The following is a 19,043-nucleotide window of genomic DNA, read 5'->3' on the forward strand; positions in this document are numbered from 1 at the left end:
CCTCCTGGAGCAGCAGGGTGACCCCAGCAGTGCATCAATGGGACGGGCAGCCCTGGATGAGGCAGGGGCAGGCTCCGCTGGCCACACAGAAGGGGACTTGCCTGCCATGTAGCACACCCGAACTGCTGTGCTCCCAGCGGGCAGTGACAGGATGCTGCTGCTCCCCGGTGAGATCAAGGATGCACGCCTGATCCGGGACGGGCAGCCCAGCCCTGCGCGCTGCTGCTAACAGCGCTCCCCACGAGCACATCTGTGCCGTGGACCGACAACCTACATGCTGCAGCAGAGAGCAAACACATAACAGTGCTGGGGAGGGACGGCCGCACCCTGCCCTGCTCCCAGGACAATGATCTCATCAGAGGCTACAGCCTCCCCACCACCCTCTCATTCCCCTCAGGTAGCCCCCCCATCTCGCGCCTTGGTGGGACCAAGGCCCCCGTAACCCTTGGCAGATGCCAGTCCTCCAGCCAGAGCTCGCTGACAGAGCTCGCCCCATGCTGTGACGGAAGGAGGGCTCCGTGCTCAAAAAGCTCTCTGGTCAGAGCACAGGTACGAAATGCAGTAAGTAAGAAAAACAAAGTTATAGCCCTGTAAAGTCATCACACAAAGAGGATAAGACTTTTTAAAACAGGATCAGATCTTTTTTTACATGGCAAAGGGGGAATTCGCTGAGACCTTTGTTCCTGAGTCAAAGGGACAAACCCAGGAGCCTTAGGAGCAAACCACAGGAAAGATTAATGGCTTGAAGTCTTGGAGGGGAAATTAAAAATGTCAGAGGGGCCACAAGAGAAAGCCGTGATAAGAGCTGCCAATTGTCAGCATTTACGTCACCACCACCAGAGAGGCTATTTTATTACATTTTAGTCTCCAGGGTCACAATTTCTCATGAGGTGGTTATTTTTGCCGCTTGTCTGATCTATGTCTCTTGGTATGTGCCCATAAGCACTGACAAAGGCAACCAAGGAGAAGAGGCAAGAGCAGCAAGGTAGGACTTCACTTCTGTCTGAGAGCCTTTCGCTGGAAGGAAACAGCAACAATTACCATAACAATGAAGTAAATATCACTTCCCCTACACTAAAGCTGCTTTCATGTCCAAAAAATGCTTTAGAAGAATGAGGCATTATTACTGTAATTGGAAGAGATTACACAGAAATTTAATAACTTTACCCCCCTCTGTGGGTCTGACAGCACTTGCCAGCTCTGCCGTCCCCGAGCCGGCAGCCTCCCCTGCGGCACCCGTGGCACTTCAGGCAGCGGGACCCCGCGGCAGGAGACCACAGGGCAGAAGGTATTTAGAAAAACCATGTTTCACCACCCTGTTCTTCTTCAAGGGCAGTTCACACGAGTTCATGTTCTTGTATGTCTCACGTCCTCACCTGGTGCCCACGGGCACTTGACAGCCTCGCAAAGGTGGCGGCAGAGGCCAGAGCCCAGCGCTGCCAGCAGCTCATCGGACGCCTCTGGTTTTCGGAGGGGCTGCTGGAAATCGGAGCGATTCCTTCTCCCCTGGGGGGAGGCCAGCAGCCAGCCCCGACAGACAAGATGCCGAGCAGAGCACCCCCCGCAGAGCCACGAAGGGACAAGGAGCTTGGGGTTCAGTGCCCCCCGGCACGGCCCTGCCTTCTGCGGGGCTGCAGCGAGCACGCCGGGGCAGAGGCGCAGCGGGCAGGCTGCGGGCGGCAGCGGGGCACCAGCACCTGCGTGCGGGGATGCCTGGGGACAGGTGGGTACGCGGAGGGAGAAGCCAGGTAGTCTGAACCAAACCCTGAGGTTTTACAGGCAAAGGCTGGAGCAGAGGAGGGCAAATTAAGTTACACCACTAAAACTGTTTGGATGCGAAACTTTAAGTCATTTCTAACTAATGCTTCTTTAAGTGGGGGTAAGAAGGACTTGTAACAGAAACAGGCAGAGGCACTTAACGTAGGTTAATATGGCTTCTGTAAACAAAGGCTTTTCTTTTAACTATACATGGCAAGCGACAGCAGGGGAGCACCCAACACCACCTCAGCGCGACTGCTTCCCGTGGGACGGGCTGCGAACCCCAAACGAGGGGCTGGGGGAGCAGAAGGGATTCCCTCTGCCTGCGGCGAGGGGTCTGTCCGGACAAACTGCGGCGGGAGGGAGGGTCGGTAAGAAGCGAAGACCCCGGGCAGAGCCAGGTGAAGGGGCTGCGCGGGCCACCACGGATTTCTCCATAAACATTTTAAAAAATAAATAAATAAATATATATAAACAAAGAGGGGGAAGAAAAGAAGAGAACCTGCCGCCACAGCTGTGTCACCAACCCTGCCTTTGTCCCACCCGCCACCTGCCAGCCCCAGCCTCCCCCGCAGCCGCAGCCGCAGCCGCCGCCGCGCCGAGCCCGTCCCGGGCGGCCCCGGCCCCCAGCACCGCCCGCCCCGAGCCGCCGCCGGCCCTACCCGGGAGATGGTGAGGGGCTGCTCGAAGTCCCGGCCGCCCACCAGGCGGAAGCCCCAGGGCCCGGGGCCCGACAGCACGATGCGGTGTGTCCCCATGTGCGCGGCTGCACCTCGCGGGACGCCCGGCGGCGGCGGCACCACCACTGCACCGCACCGCACCGGCCCCGGCCCCGGCCCCGGCCCGCCCCCGGCCCGCCCCGCCGCCGCCGGCCCCTCCCCGGGCTGGCTGTCCTGCCCCGGGCGGGGGGGACGGAGGGCAGAGCTCCCCGGGCACCGGTAGAGAGGCGGCCCGCCGGGCGTTCAGGTGAACCCCCCCCGCCCCGAGGGCGGTTCGCGGGGCCGAGCCGCTGCCGGAGGATGGGAATTTCGGTCTTGGGAAACTCAGAGCGCCTGACGGCCCGTCCTACCCCCCAGCCCCGGCGGAGCTGCGCCTCTGCCGCGGCGGGAGCCGACCGCCACCGGGAAGGAAGGGGCGGGACGGGGCGGCTGCGGCACGGGCAACCGCGAGTCTGCCCTGCGGCGGCATCTCCCGGGCAAACGCGGCTCAGCCTGGTGTGCTGTTAACTCTGAAACCTAATGGAGGCGACGGAAATAAGCGGCATTGCACGCGGTGTCCCAGCTGGGAGATGATGAGTGAGGGCGGAGCCTGGGAAAGGTATTTATTACCTTTCCCCTAATTTAGCCCAGGTTCATCACTGCTTTAGACATAGTTTTGGTTATCTCTAGCCCCTTAGGGGTGGTACCACCAGCAAAAGAAGGAATTCTTCTGTATGGGTTTATCTTCTAACTTCCTTCGCCACGATTCAGGAAGAACAGTTGTTAAGCCCCCACTGCCCTGATGACAGTCTGGTGGGAGAGGTTGGTCACAGCAGCCCTGTGAGCATTTACAAACTGAGCACAAGCATTGCTGCTTATTTAGTAAACAAAATAAATACAGCTCAGGCCAGGCAGAACAGCAGTGGGCTGGAGCACACGGCCGCTGCTGAAGTGGGGATTCAGCCATGGCCTGGGAGCGTGGAGCAGTCAGCAAGTGGGGATGAGGCGGCTCACCCAGGTGCTGGCCCTGCAGGACACAGCTATGAATGATCCCGTCACAAGGCACACCCTTGCCTCTGAAATCCCCTTTTTTTGGCTTCCTCCCTTTTCCTGCATTAACTTGTCATTTCACAGGTTATTTCCTTCTGAGGTATGTGCATCTGGACTATTAATCTCCTCTCTATCAGAGAGCAGTAGTTCTTCCAGCACATCATTACACAGCTCCTGGCAGTGAAGAAAGCAATAACCAAGGGCTCCTTTCCCCCCAGGCGTGGGGGATTTCCCGAGCGCTGTGACACACCGCCAGATCCTCTTCCCCTCTCTATGTGCCCAGCTCCTGCAGTCACAGAAGCATCTCTGGCTTGTTCCTTAGCAAGTCTGTTCAGATAGTAGCATCAGTAAGTATTGAGGTTCAATAGCTATGTCTCTCCCCTCCCTGGCCACAGCACTGTAAAATAAAGGCTAGTAACTGCAGCAAAGCAGTGGCCAGGCTGCTCTTTTGCTTTTTATATACCATAACCTGCAAAACAGAAAAATGGGCTTGTGCCTGTGTGCTTGCTAAGGATGTGAAAATAACTCGAGGCTTTTGCTGTCCTGTTAGTTTGGGTTTAGGATTGGCTTGTTTATAGTTTGACTTCCTAAAATCACCGCGAATGAAGCCATGACGTGTATCTGTCTGCCCGGCCATCCGGTCACATCACTGCAGAGTTTAAATCTGCTGCCCAATTTTGGCTCAGTCCGAGATGGAGCTCTCAAAGACATTAAACCCCCTGTGAAAGACCAGCTGGGTGGGGGGGAGGCGGGGGGAGGACAGCCCCGCTCAGGCAGCCTGCGGGAGCCAGACGCGTGGAGGTGCAGGGTGTGCTTTCGTGGTGCTTGTGCATTACGGAGCCCTAGCGAGCCCGCCTGGAGAGCTCAGCTCCGGCCTTCCCTCGCTCTGCTCCGACAGGGACTGTTCCTTTACATGAGGCACAACCAAAGTACCCTGGCTAGCCCTCCTGCTGCAGGGCTGGGGGACGCGATGTGTTCACCACAGACCTTGGACAAACCCCTTGATACAGTGCTGCGACCATCCCTGCCTGGTCAGAGTGCAGCTGCTGCTGAAGTCAGTCTTATGGCTTTTGACCCAAGTCAGGGTTAAAAATGCACGTGTAAAGCCAACATCAAGTGACACCCCTTCCCACAGAGGTTGACATTTGGGGTTTCTTGTCCTACTTAACCTGTGCGGTCTTCTCATCTGAGAGAGAATCACAAAGACCCTTCGTAAAACATTGGACTCAGGTGTGCTCCCGAGCTCCAAGCCTGCACGCATGCCACAGCAGCTGCACCCTGACCCGCATTACAGCGAGGTTTGGGTGTAAAGCAGCTTTTTCTCTGCATTTATACCTTGGCTTCTTCAAGAAAAAGTCCCAGTCTGCCTGTGGCTCAGGAGGGAGAACCGGTGAGCTCAGGTAAAGTCATGAGGTGGATCCTCAGGTGCAGGACGCCCATGGCAGACACCTCCTGCTCCGTATGGACACAGCCTAAGCCAGGCACAGAGGGGCACTAGTACAAAAGTGCATTGCTACAGGAAGAGCAGGAATAGACTTTATTTAATAATTTGTACAAGGAGCACAATACTAATTCAATAGTTCCATTTATTTAATTGTCAAATAGTAATCCACTGCAATAAGAAACAAAAAATCAACACAAAAATAAGTTGCGGTTTGTATGTGTGTGTGTGTATGTGTGTGTGTAACTTAAAATGGCAAGAGCAAGAACAAAAAGTAAACCTTTAAATGAGTGTGTTATATACAGTCAGTATCATCATGTTACTTTGCTGGATAGATTAATTTGGTGTTATCCAATCATAGCAACAGGCCTAAATATTGCTGCAAATAACTGGAGGGCAAACCCAAAGCAGAAAACCAAACCCATAAATAAGATGCAGGATTAAAGGTAACTCCTGCAGAAAAGAAACAGTGGTGCTTTGTGTCATATCTGAAACCCTTTCATAATGGATATTTTGTGCTAAAACTCTTTATGTGAACATACATGGAATTCCATCGTTTAAATAAAAGTGGAAAAAAATCCCAACCTTTCACAACTGCCTTTTATTTTCCCCCTCCCTTCACTCAATGTGTTTAAATTATTTTTCTATACAAGGTAAGTACATTGTCTGTACAAAGTTAAATATACATATTTACAGTCAAACTTCTGAGAGACTGAGTCTTCTCTTCCGCTGACCTGGGCGGAAGACAAGCCTACTCGATTTCAAACCCAGGAGCATGGCTAGTTTATCAAAACATTGCAAGTCGTGCTAACAGTTAGTTGTAGTTACTCTTAATAAATCTGTATAAAAGCATCAGCATAAAAATAGGCATTTTATATTATTAAATACGGCTTATGACAAAATAGCAATCTAACCCTTTGCTATTTGTATGGTAACTGTAGGAAGCGGAGTCTGATAGAACTGGTTTTGTTTATGCTTTTTCTTAATAACAAAATGTCTATCAAAAGAGTATTCATAGGGGATTTACAGGCAAGCAGACAGGCAAGCCACATGTTTTTTGTTTTCCTCAAGGAAATACGAATCTGTGTAACTGGTAATAACTGCTGGGAACAGCTTTCCAAATTGATTAGACTATTTTGTATGCCTAAGAGGCAGCCAAAATGCATGTGTTTATTTGAGACCTACCATCAACACCGTAACCAAAAAGAAAAAAAGGCACCCTCAGTGATACGTTGCTCAGATTTATCAGAGCCTCTAAGATTTAATGACAAGAAGGATGCAAAGTCTTCATCCCAAAAAGTATGCGTCAAAACATGTGCGGATCCTTTAGGGCCAGCAACAGGGCAGGAGGAGCAGAGAAAGTGAACAGCCGTAGGACTCATGAACAGATTTGCTCTCACGGATGTTCTGTTTATTGGTTCTATTCTTTGTGCAGATAAATGTCAAAGCCAGGCTGATTTCTCTTTAAAAAACAGGACTCTCTTCATTTTGATGCACACAATACACTCACACACACACACACACACACACACCCCCTGCACAAAAGAAAAACCCTGCAGAGATAGGTAATATGTTATTAAAGGGTTTGGGATTTTTGCGTGTTTGCATTACGTTTTGGCTGACCTCTCTGGATTAAACCACCAGTCCCAAACTCCTATTCCACACAGAGCTCTGCAGTTTAACTGTATCAGCTGTCCCCTGCCTGTGCCGGGTCTTAAGGTGCATGACATGAAGGAAGGGTTTTCTGTGGAAGTGGAAGGCAGAGCCAAGCGAGTCTTCAGCGAGGCAGAAACCGGGCGGAAAGCCTGCCCTCCCTCACCCTCGCCAGTGAAAGGGAGCAGCTGCGAGGCTGCACGCTGCCCTGAAGCACTATCGTATCTCAACACACAAACAAAACCTATACCATGTGCTTCTCTGAAGCCTTCTCAGAGGTAAGTACTCCATACAAATTAAGATTATCACCAGAACTCTTGCTGGGGAGGGGAGAGGAATACACAAAGGCAGCACTGTAAACTAGAAACTGTCTCTTCTTCAGCAAACAAATCACCCCCTGAATCCGTGGAAGCAGGGCTACACATTCAACTCAATACTGTACCACATTACCACATCCTGCTAACACATCTCGTCTCTTGTCTATTACATTCATAAATTGTCTGGTTTTTCGCTGTTTTAAAACTCCATCTGGAAAACAACCCCATCACTGTCGCAGTGGAATCACTGTTATTTTACAGGTACAGAAGCTTCACATAGTTGCCCGGAAAGGTGCCAAATTGCCTCGTTCTCCTGGACGTACCTGTCGCAAAATGAAACACAAGGAAGCCAGAGTAAGATGGAGCCACGGAAGGAAGGCTGAGGGGTTTAAAAAAAGTAGAGGTCACAGCCTTTTCTGCCTGCAGGCATTGCTTTCTAAAATTAAATAGGAGTCCTGGTCAGACAGCCTTTTGGTATAGACAAGATGAGAACTAGCTCTGCTACCAATCAACTTTGGTCTTCCCTCTTAACAGTTACTAAGGTGCTGGTGGAAGCTCCTGGGCCTATAGGCTAGGAGCCAAACTCCTATCCGTGTAAATGAGCTAATCTCCCTCAAGAAGAGATAACAAGCCTAGATTTGCTCTGTTGAGGTGGAGAACACTGCCCAGGCTTGCATTCTTTGAAGGTAAAGGGCTAAATTTTGCTAAACATACAGCTACAGATGAGGCTGGATTTTCAGGGACTGAAACTCTCATGCACGTGTTCCCTTTGTCCCCTACTTGCCACTTTTTGTAATTTGTCATGGCTCCATCAGCTTTGAAAAAGCTACAGAACTCCAGTTCTCCTTGTTTCCTTCTGTTGCTCTGCCATTTGTGTGAGCAAGAAGGATGAGGAGGAAGAGGGGAACTGGGAAATTAAGAGGAGAAAAAAGGAAAAACTAGAGACCGAGCAAGGAAAACAAAGCTCCACCATCCCGCACCCCAATTTTAACATTCTTGGTGGGAAAAGATGAGAAATTGTGAAAAAAGTTGAGTTGATTTTGACCCCGCAAATGAAAGCAACTTCCAAACACTCTGCAAGATTGCTCATCTGCATCTCAAAAAGCCCTGCTGACAGGCAAGTGTCACACTCACCCACAAACCAGCCGTCATCACATTTCTCCATGACATCAACAATGTCACCGTCCCTCAGTTCCAGCTCATCATCGTTCTGAGGAGTGTAGCTGTAGAGGGCTTGGTAGCTAACTCTAAAACCAGAAAGATACTGTGCATTAGCCATTGGATTGCCCTGACATCTCCTCAAAAGGAGACGTCTCCTTCCCCTTTCTACCTCCTATTGTATTTTTTCAGTGCAGTCTGGACCTGTGTTTCCCATTGGAAAGGTGGAAGCCAATTGCATTAAATTGGCTGTTATCACAAGGCCATGACAGTAAAAAGCGTCATGCCTGCACTGCGTGGGGTATGCGGAGAGTCTCTGTCTCCCTCCTGCCATGTAATTGTCTCCACAGACTGCAACCGGAGTCTTCCTAATGTGCAGCACCTAGAGAATGCATGAGCGCAGCCACCCTACTGAATGCAAGCCAAAACCGGGATACACTCAGTTCCTGGGCTAAATGAGACGTCCCTCCCCTTGCACAGAGGCAGGGCCATGAATGCCCAAGTGGCAATGTGAAGGACTTCAGAAGCAGGTACTGCCTACTTTACTGCACCAAGGTTGCTGTATAAATCATAGCTGAGGAGGTATGCTCCAAACAAAACCTAAGGTTGAATCCTGCCCTGAGATACCACTTGCACCAGAGGCACTCTGTATTTATCAGAAAGGAACTTTACAGAGTGGAAACAATCTCTGGGCAAATATGGGGAGGCTTGGATCCCCTGGCTGCAGGGAGTGAAAATAGGGCTGATGTGAGCCTTTCCATTCTGCTTAAAAGTGGCAGGGGAAAGCAAAGACTCCTTTCGGATCCAACTGCCAATGAACTTCAGTCCCAGCACATAGTGCAGGCGACTAGTCTCTAAACCATCAGTGAAAGGCCCCACCAAGCTTAATGGCAGCTCCAGGTTTAAACCCACCAGATAATTTTGAAAATCTCAGCCTTGGTCTCTCAGATCATTCAGCCACCGATACATCTGCAGAACTGGCCAACAGAGCACCAAGTACAGGGTTGAACACATTGACCTATGCCATATGAGCCAGTGGATATTAATTTGCCTTCAAGACGCAAAGATATTGAGATAGTCTCCAAAATCAACATGAATCAAGTGCCCAAAGGAGACCCAGTCCTGAATCACGAGGTCATTGTTTCAGGCACTATACAGACATAAAAGTCCCAGTTTTAAAACGACTCTTTATGATGATGTGGCTATTTTTGTTCTTTAAAGAAATGCTGACATTTTTCCATAATTCTAATTTAACTCCTGAAATGCGAAGCTTTCACACCTCCCCATCTTTACCACCAGTCAGAGACAAGGGCCCCGGAAGAGATGGGAGCCAAAAGGACTTACATGTCTCGTGGTGTTTGACTTCTGTCGGGGCTGGCTCCTTGCTGCTGTGCTTGAGGTTGCTGAGAAATGATGAGAGATGGTTTATTGTCATTAGAGGTCACCTTGTGGCGAGAGTCAAGAGGCTGAGCAATAGTACTGCAGTAATGAACAGACTTTTCTGCAATGTTTATGATCTCATTGCAAACAGCTTCCTGCGTGGTAGGCAGCATTGACATCCAAGAACACCCAAAGAACAGTCAACAGAGGGGAGGGAGGGGAAAATATAGACAAGAAGAGATGGGACATTCCAGATGCAGCACATAAGTCCAGTAAAAAAAAAAAAAAAAAAAAAAGAAGTTGTAGATCCAGGTAAATATCCAGGTAGTGGAGTGCAGAAGGGATCCAGGTGTAAGCATGGAAAAACAGGCAAGATACAGAAGAATTTGGCATTTAGTTTGAAGATTTGTAACAAATACATATGCATATATTTTTAAAAGCAGCAGCATAAGAGATTGCAATTAGTTATGCAGTGGCCCATTGCAAATGCTATGAAGTCAGTTCAAGAATGCAAGGCGGGCCGCTCCGTTCATGCATTTTGCTTCATTTAACTTATACCCAGGGACTGGCAGCACAATTAGCCCAACTTCTCATTGGCTACAAGTAATTTTCAGAGTGCTAAATTCCCTTTTTCTGTTGCAAACAAAACAGTATATGCAAATAGATAAATATGTACCTACTTTGCAGCTAAAAATGGTGCTGGCATTTTATCTGTACTGAGGTGTTACTGTCTGGGTGAAGAGAGTCTAGGACTACACATCTGATTTAAACAGTGGCCTTACCACATAGCTCTTTTCAGACTCTGTGAGATCTGGTCCAGCTCTCAATGAATGGTGGGAAGGCTGTGTGATCACCAAGCAAATGATAAGGAAGACATTTTAGCAGATGTTACATCGGTCAGAATTAAAAAAAAAATAAATATAAATGGAGTGCAGACAACCAAAGAAAACGAACAACTCTTCCCCTCCCCACCCCAACACCACGCTTCTTGGACAACAAGGTCTTTCGTTTACACAAGAGACATTAAGGCTACAGTAATGCAACTGCACTGCAGCACACAGAATACTGCAAAGAGAAAAGCGACAGCAAAACAGAAGCTCAGAGTGGAAGGTTATGGACACCGCTACAACCAGAAATGGTACATAGCGTCATACTCCATTCCTGTAGGGGGAAAAAAAAACAAGGACAGAAGCACATACTTGAGAGCATCAAACTTGAAAGGCCAAAAGCATGCTGAGAGGAATCCACTGCTGTTTTTAGAAAAGTCCTCAATGACTTTGTCCCAGGAGAGAACAGTAACTCACTTGCTTCTTAAAAGAGACCAGCTCAGGTCCTCAGAAGGCACATTGCCATGTAGCCCCATCAAAACCACTCCAGCTTGTACCGAGCCAGGATCTGAGCTGCTCTGTTAATTCCCACAACGAGGCAGAACTTCAGGACAGAGGAGGCCCTGACCAGAAAACCCAGCTCCCAACACCACCACCTGTGAAGAAGCTTCTGGACTCAGCCCTGCCTCTCTTCCCCAGTCACACCTCTTCACAGGGACTGGCGTGTCCCAGGGCACAGCAAGGAAAATCAGGGTGTTTGGGGTTGGAGGTTTGATGGGGAAGGGGAAGGTCACTGTGAACGTCGCATGGGTATGCTGTGCCTGGTTTTGCATGCTTTTTGCATGTTCAAACACCTACCGAAAGCAAGGGGTGTGCTGCAAGCAAACGGGATGTCTGAACTAACGTTGGGTTATTTGTACTACCTACAGGACTGCTTGGCGAAGTGGATAGGGTAAGGTACAGAGCATTGCCATCCTCTGTCATCGTTCAACACAAATTTCAACCCAAATTCCAAAGTCCTCAATTTTTTACACTTTCCCTCCTCCTCTTTATTCACTTCAACAATGCCCTTCAGTAAAGGCTTGCTTTCTCACGGCATCCTGAGGCAGAGCAGAAGCAGAGGATAAACAGATTTGTGTCACCTTCAGCCCACGCATGCTCAAAGAGTTTGGAGAAGTGCAGGGCGATGAGCTCATCCCTGTCTGACTCCCCTTCTCAAAGCTCCTCTGAACCACATCTTGGACCTCTGGAGCTGTGCCCAACATTGTATTGAAGCAAACCGTGTCTTTTCCTCGAGGACAGTGACCCACTCTAGGTCAGCAACTCCTTTGTAGTCAGCTCCACTGTCTGGAATCTGGGATAACTGCCCTAAGAAACAATGCTCTGCTACAGTATATAATTTCTATAGAGAGAAAATGAAATGTAAGTTGGATGGGCTAATTGCAGTGGAATTCTCGTTCAAAGCATTTACTGTGGAGCCTGAAATTGTCTCAGGATTTCTGGAAGTCATTTCTGCCTGTCTATCATCAGCCCTGAAAGGCAAATGGAATAATTTGAAATTTAAAATTAATATTGTGCAGACAAACTGGATACAGTGCATCAAATCTGATGAGATCAGAGCTAACTCAGGTGGTCGAGTAGCTGGGAAAACCAATTTCCAGGCTGAGGCGAGAGGCAGCTGTAAGAATGATTTATTTTATTTTTTTTTTTTAATTCAAGAAAGTGCTTCCCTGCTTCATACTAATAAATTGACTGCTGGATTTGCTTCATGAGCTCCTAAGACCACGTCGTCCATTTCTCATTGATTACTTGTGACCTCCCTGACCAGCTTTTCCTCCAAAAAGCATTAATAACTATGAGTTAAATTACGTTATTTAAAAGCTAAAAAATTTGCACTGCCTCTGAACGCTCCACGGTGCAGGCTTCTATCTGTAATAGCAGGAGGTGCAGCCTACCAGCACCAGAAACTTGGCCACGTTCCCTTTCCTGGCAGGATCCCCATGGGGACTTCCATGAGGCAGCTGGGCAGAAGCCAAGCAGCCCCCTGCCCTCCTAGCAGTCCTCAGTTCCCAAAAAGACTCACAACTAAGCAGATCCCCCCTCTGGCCTTCGCTCCGGAGATCCAGGCAGCTCCTACCAAAGCAATGGGTGTCTCTGCACCAACTCCCAGGGCTACAGCAGAGCCCTACAGTGAGGTGATGAAACACTGTCCTGGTTTGGCATCAGCCAAGCAACAAAGACCCACGCAGCCGCTCGCTCGACTCCCACAGCCGTGGGAAAAATCAGCAGAAAAGGGCAAAACTCGTGGGTTGAAATATTATAATTTAACGGAACAGACAAAGGGAAGAAGAAAGAAAAACAATAACACCGGTAAAGGAATATAAGAACGCGATTACAGCACCGCCGCGAAACGCACCGACCGGACCCGCACCGCCGCAGCCCGCCCCCGAGTGGCGACTGACTCCCGCTCCCCGGCTAGCGCCTTTTATAGCGGGGCATGGGTCACGTGGGATGGAATACTCGCCTCCCCTGCCGGCTCCTTGGGGGAATTAACCCCATCCTTGCCGGAACCAGGACAAACACCCTCAAGTCAGCAGTTATGCAGCATTAGCCAAATAGGATGAAAAACTGACCAGAACAGATCCTATAATTTTAGGCTGGAAATGTACCACCCACTGCTTCAAACAAGTGACCCTGATGGCATGGCCTAGATGGCTTTTTTTTTTTTTAAATTACATTACTCTTACAGGGAGTAATGACGGAAAAAAAAAGTTACAGGTCCAAATGCTCTTCAAACACAGATTCAGAAAGCCCATGTACTACCTACAGTGGTGGCTCCATGTGCCAGGGGCAGCCGAGGAATCAGTGAGTGTGGGGCACAGCTCCAAAGTATAAAACGCAGAGGTTCCCCAAAACCACTGAGCCAGCTCTGCTGCTGCTGCTCAAGATAAACTGAGAGCCCTAGAGGTTACTAAGAACTCACAACCTGTGAGGACAACTCAGGTCCTACCCCCTCAGCCACACTATGTGCTTTGTTAAGACTAAGTGCATAAACCTCAGCAGGTGCTGAAGTGTCTATGCCTCTGCGTCTACAGACTATATAAATATGCAGTACAGTCAGTCGCAAAGCACAGCTGACCACTGTTTCCACCTCATACGGAGTTTGAGGATGGATCTAAAGAGCACCACAGGTTTGTAGGAATACCAGGAAAAGGTTATATGTTAGGAGCCGAGAAAAGCCCTGAGGCAGGTTTTTACTGTCAGGAAGAAAGATGCTGGGGCTACTCAACAGTGCTCTCCCTGCTCCTAGCAAAGCCAAGCATCATCAGCATGTCTATCCACTGCAGCTCTTGTTTATGGGTCTTCTTCCATCCCCTTCTGGTGGAAGTTAAAGGACTACATAAGCAAAAAGAAAGCTAAGCAGAACAGACTAACAGACAGACAAGACAGACAGACAAATTGGTATCCCCTCAGAGAAGGGCACACATCAGCAGCGATGCTCCCACATGGGAATGGAGAACCATGAGCAGGGAGGACTCCCGAGCCCAGCCAACAGAGAAAAGAAAACCTCTGCACACACCAAGCCCCAGCTCTGGTGGAAGCAAGGGGAAAGCTGGCCAAAGAGCTCTCACAAAAGACACTGAAAAGGCTGCAGTGCAGAGCAGCCTGACCTAAAGGCTGTCAAAGTCAACGGAAGGACTCCCCAGGCCCTGGATCAGAAGCTGAAGGCTGTCTCTACAGCAGAGAATTGCATCTCCCATGGGGAGCAGGTACCAATGCCTGCTGCAGGCTGCAAAGCTCTGGCTTGGACAATAAACGGCATTGGCCAGAAATACCACTGTGCTGAACATGTGGATCAGCAGAAAACCACTGGGGGGGGATAAAAGCTTGCCTTGGGAGATGGTGCTAAGTAATGAACATGTGAAGCAAGTGTAGCTGGTCTGTGCTGGGGAACACGGGGTCTGAGCATCCTCCTCATATGCTCTCCTCTCTAGCAGCACAAAGTGGGTCACCACTCCACCCGAGTGGTTGTGTACAAGTGGAAAGGAGCAGACAGCCCCCCACTGACATCCCTCACGCTGCCGGGCGATGCGGGTACCCTTGTCCAGCTGCTCCTGCCTTCCCCACCCCATGGCTGCAGTCTGGCCCCGGGGCCAAAGCTGCTGCACTGCTCACACACTGGTTAGCACCACTGCTGACTGTCACACTGTGCTAGTAAGACCTCAGAGTAAAACAGGAATTACACCAGAAAATTTCTGAGGGTCCCTTAAAACAAATTAATTTGATAGATTACATTACTGCTTAACAGCATGTTTTACTGGAATATCGAAACAAATTGTTTATCAAATTATACTTGAAATATCTTTCATATGCTGTGGGCTCATCCTTTTTTCTTTCTAGTTTGGACTGTGAAACTAAACAAAAGGGAATAACTTCAGAATAGCTAAAAGAGCCACTGCACAGTCCTTATCCCAGCCCTCTACGAAAGGGATCTTAAACCTGCAAAAAAACGCTGGGGCTGAATTTCATAACTGGGGAGGTTCTCTATGAGAAAGAAAACTAAAATTCAAAATGGTAAAATACCTCAAACACCAGGGATGGACAGTAATGGAAAAAAACCCCAAATGTAATGTCTCATTTCCATGTCTACTAAGTGCTCTTCTCACTTGATTAAAATCAAGGAAAAGATGACAGATTTTTGAAAAGGCCTCCAGGATAGTACCTGCAGCTCTGCTGAAGCCGTCAGCCTCTGTATGGGTCACACAGATAACGAGAAGTCATTTGCACATATAAACATCGTTCCTGCTCCCTAAGGAACTGTAGACCCAGAGCTGGAAAGGAGGTCAAGACCACTGCTGATGTCACACACAGTTTTACCTTAACAATGCTCTGATTGTCAAGGTATATAAAATATAAATTTTGGCTTGACTTCGACTGCAAAGAAAGGCCAAAGGGTCCTATTACAACCAGGTGCAACACCCAAAATAGAACTAACTGCATGCTAGTCAGCACTCGGGAGAAACATCTTTCCCTAAATGTGGCTCTTTGCTCCTGCTCTTTTGAACCGCATACATCCAGTGCAAGCACCAGCAGGACCAAGCAGATCAGAGGTCAGGAGATTTTTAACATGGAGCAGAATATGTATCTTATTGGCTGCAGATATTGAAACTGAAAGGGAAGCAGGAGGTGGTTGTTCAGTAAAAAGTTGTGCAAGTTCATGATCGGTGGGAAATGAGGCAAGTAAAGGTAACAGGAAAATTTCAGGTTTAAACCTGTATCTCGCTCTCATAAACTGATCAAGAAAATAAGTAACATTGGCAACTACTTCCCACACTCATCCTGCGTGAGCAGCCTGCCTGGTCCACTCATCAAGCCCAAGATTGCAGTGATGGGTGTTGGGGAAGCAAACTCAGTCCAGTTTTTGCTATTTATGAGCTTTCTGTTTCAAATATTGCCATCTTGTGGAAGCTGCCTGGAAGGACTGCTGAGACACCAGCACCTGCAGGCACTGCTCATTCCTGGACCCTGGATGTCGCCACCACACAGTGCTGAGGCTGAGTTGGTTATGCTGCACAGACCCTACTGCATCCCTCTTTGAAGACGTTTGTAGCTCTCAGCAATAGAGCTGAGAACCTCTGAAACCTACCCAAGATGGCTGGAACAGGTCCCCGACACTGTGGATCCCAAGTTGTGTATGCCTTACCCCCAGCTCTGAGACACTTAAACCCCGAATCCTGATTTCAGGTGGTTAAACAAAACCTGAACCAAAGTATCTCACTCTACATCACTCCAGCTAACAAAACCACCGATACTGCCTCATAATGCAATTGAGCTGTAGGAACTCAAGGTCAGAACTAAATAATCCCTGGGTTAATCCTTTGGAGGAACAGAGAATCAAATCCTCAGCTGGTACAAACTGGCAAAACCCCAGACTTGAGCTATGCGGATTTGCACCAGCTGAAGATTTTGCCCATACCTGCCCTTCTGCACAGCCTGGAAGTAATTTTAAATCTTGTGGGTTTTTTTTAAATAAAAATTCTGAATTAAATGACAGGAGAAACATCTTACCTGTGGAATGAATGAAAGGCTAAACAAGCATATGACACAACAATAGCATGGCATGGAAACAACTCTAAGTAATGGAAGAGTAATCAGCAAAGATGATTACCTGTGGCTTATTGACTCTGCGTGTAAGTCTGGGAGGTGGCTGTGTTGTGACAGTAGAGGAAGAGAGGGCATAGGAAGAGAGAGGAGCAGATGAAGAGAATGCTTTTGAGTCTGCAGTCTTTTGAAGAAAAGAAAAGTTGGTCAGCTTGGCATACACTCTCTTATCACAATCACTGCTAGTGATAAGAGCAGCTACTATCCAGTAAATTTGATGCACACACAGCAAACGTAACTGCATGCAAGGGCAAGTGCAGTTTCTAGTCGGTTTGTCAGAGCTGACCACCTCATTCTCTTTTAAACATGCAGGTTATGCCTGTAAAAAATGCTACTAAAAATATATCCAGATGGTAAACAACGCAGTCTTTATGCAGCTTTCAATTCACTTCTGGTAATGATTCAAGCAGAAATTGTCATAAGATTTCCCAGTGTGAAATGTATAATTTTAGAAACCCTAGTTCCTCATTATTTAGTGGTGGCAGATGGAGTATGTCACAGAGGCTATTGCAGTGCATCCTAGATGGTATTTATAATGCTATGACTTTGAGCTCTCCAAACTTCCACTCTGATACGAGGTAGCATGGGGGTGCTGTAATGTATTTTGGCTGGCTGTAGCAAGCAAGGGACCCCAAGTCAACTGAGAGCTGCAAAGTAAGGCAGATCTCCTACACCAAGACTGGGGGCAGAAGATATGTTGTAGAAGCTACTGGAGGGTTCCCCTGTGTTCCCTTTCATTGTAACATACAGCTACATATAGCTAAAAACTCTCGAGGAAAAATATCACTAGGTCTAATTCTCATTTGTGGCTAGACCCTTCCACATCATTTTGGAAATGCAAAGGTAATAAATTCCACTCAATGCATAGATAACAATCAAGCCTCCCTGACTTAGTCATGCACATCCCAGACTAAGGTTTACTAAACCGCAGGCTCCAGGATCAACAGGGGACAACTTTTGTGATTCTAGGAGCCAGGCTGACATTACAAGGCTTTTTAGTTCTTGGCTTTAGGAGGAACAAATAATTCCTATCACCAAAGAAGATCCATTGCACACTGGAAAATCTCTGAATAGTAAGAAATTGCCTGTATTCTACACAGTGAGGTATACGGGCATGAGGCCTACGTGATACTTTCATCTGACACATCTGGTAACAGCCACTATCTGGAACAATCACCTCATTAGACATGACCAATTGAGTCAGTCCTGTGTTATTATCTATTATAAAAAAATTTTCATTACACTTCTCCTGAGCCCTCTTCTAAAACTTTTTGATGTGCTATCCAGTGAATGCCACTGGTGACCCCTGGAAGACCGTGTTAGGATCATGAAAATGACGTGTGGCAGCAGAGCAACACAAACCTCAACACACCAGTTAAAATCAGGGATTCAGAGCAGCACACACACATGCAGGAGAAGTACCTTCTTTTCCCCGCTTTGAAACTTTCCCAAATCACCTTTCCTCACGCCTCTTTTCTCTGTTTTACCTCCCTGCACAATAGCCATTAGCTCCTGACACAACTGGTTGTCCTCAGAGGAACCAACAGGTCTCTTTTCAGGGCTCGCACGCATGTCTAGTTGGGATGGTTTCAGGCAGCGCTCGACAGAGATCTTGGGACCAGCATGAGCACCCTGCTCAGGGCTGCTGCTGCCCTCTCTAGTCTTTTGGAGCCAGGCTTGGCTGCTTGGAGCAGCTTGATACTGCTCTGCAAGGACGCTTTCGGGGCTCTCCACTGCCCAGCGAGGGGAATTTGAGTAGCTCACGCTGGGAGAAGGGGAGCCAACAAACTTTTCTTCGCTTTGCGGCGTGGCCTGACAGAAACTGCGAGCAGAGGACTGAGGTCTGGATGAGTAAGAGGGCAATGGGGATTTAATGGACCTGGGAGTCGAGGAGCCAGAGTGATGAGAATGGTGGAGGCTGACCGTGGGGGAAGGGCTGGCTGCAGCAGAAGGCGAGAGATAGTCAGTGTGAGAGAGGGAGGCTTCAGGCGGAGGAGGCAATGGAGGAGTTATGGCAGGAGTGGTGCTAGGAGACACTCCCACGGTCAGAGCAATCCACTCGGATGTGACCGCCTGCACCTCTGGAGATAAGGCGCGGCGTGCGAAAGGCAAAGGCGGAGGAGTTGGTGTATGGAGCAGCTCAGAGCTGGGAGACTTGAAGGAGACAAAAGTAGGAGAGAAAAAGAAAGAAATGAACAAAAAAAATAGTAGAGGAAAATACAAAACGACTGAGCAAAAGTAAATGGAGAGAGCGAGCGTGGAGAGGAGCAGATCTGTGACCAAGCATGGTGCATAAGTTTTCTGCAGACAGGTACACCGTGTTGGAGAATGTGCTGTCCACAGCTACTCCAACCACAGGGTCCCATCTGTATCTGTGCTGCTAATACTCTTCTCCAGCCTTTGCCAGAATCCCAGACACAAAACATCTTGTGCAAGACCTTAGACTTCATACCATATGCCCTAAGTCCCTCAGGGAGCAGGTGAAGCCACCAGCCATGATGGCAGCATGCAGCATTTGACTGGCCTGGCACGAATAGCTGGTGCTCCAGCAACTCACACTGTGGACCCAGTTGGAATTCACTGCTGCAATTAATTTTGA

General features: G+C 48.5%; 2 protein-coding genes across 16 annotated transcripts in view; both read right to left on the reverse strand.

Moving 5' to 3' along the window:
- The window catches only part of PDLIM1 (PDZ and LIM domain 1), a 46,098-nt gene extending 43,503 nt beyond the window's left edge, over positions 1-2,595 (reverse strand). For 4 of the 5 annotated variants that reach the window (XM_082486091.1, XM_082486094.1, XM_082486092.1 and 1 more), the window contains exon 1: positions 2,421-2,595. In XM_082486091.1, the coding sequence (XP_082342217.1) occupies positions 2,421-2,516 (96 nt within the window). In that variant the 5' untranslated portion in view covers positions 2,517-2,595. The remainder of the gene's footprint in view (positions 1-2,420) is intronic. The other variant, XM_082486095.1, reaches the window with a different exon arrangement.
- Positions 2,596-5,020: 2,425 nt separating this feature from the next.
- The window catches only part of SORBS1 (sorbin and SH3 domain containing 1), an 89,792-nt gene continuing 75,769 nt past the window's right edge, over positions 5,021-19,043 (reverse strand). For 7 of the 11 annotated variants that reach the window (XM_082486082.1, XM_082486083.1, XM_082486086.1 and 4 more), the window contains 6 exons: positions 17,867-18,598; positions 16,452-16,568; positions 10,238-10,297; positions 9,420-9,478; positions 8,052-8,164; positions 5,021-7,240 (listed from right to left, as the gene is read on the reverse strand). In XM_082486082.1, coding sequence (XP_082342208.1) covers positions 7,173-7,240; positions 8,052-8,164; positions 9,420-9,478; positions 10,238-10,297; positions 16,452-16,568; positions 17,867-18,598 — 1,149 coding nt within the window. In that variant the 3' untranslated portion in view covers positions 5,021-7,172. Of the gene's footprint in view, positions 7,241-8,051; positions 8,165-9,419; positions 9,611-10,237; positions 10,298-16,451; positions 16,569-17,866; positions 18,599-19,043 lie in introns of all 11 variants that reach the window. The other 4 variants (XM_082486079.1, XM_082486081.1, XM_082486087.1 and 1 more) reach the window with 4 other exon arrangements.

This window comes from Vanellus vanellus, assembly GCF_965231255.1.
Source record: "Vanellus vanellus genome assembly, chromosome: 7".
Lineage (NCBI taxonomy): Eukaryota > Metazoa > Chordata > Aves > Charadriiformes > Charadriidae > Vanellus > Vanellus vanellus.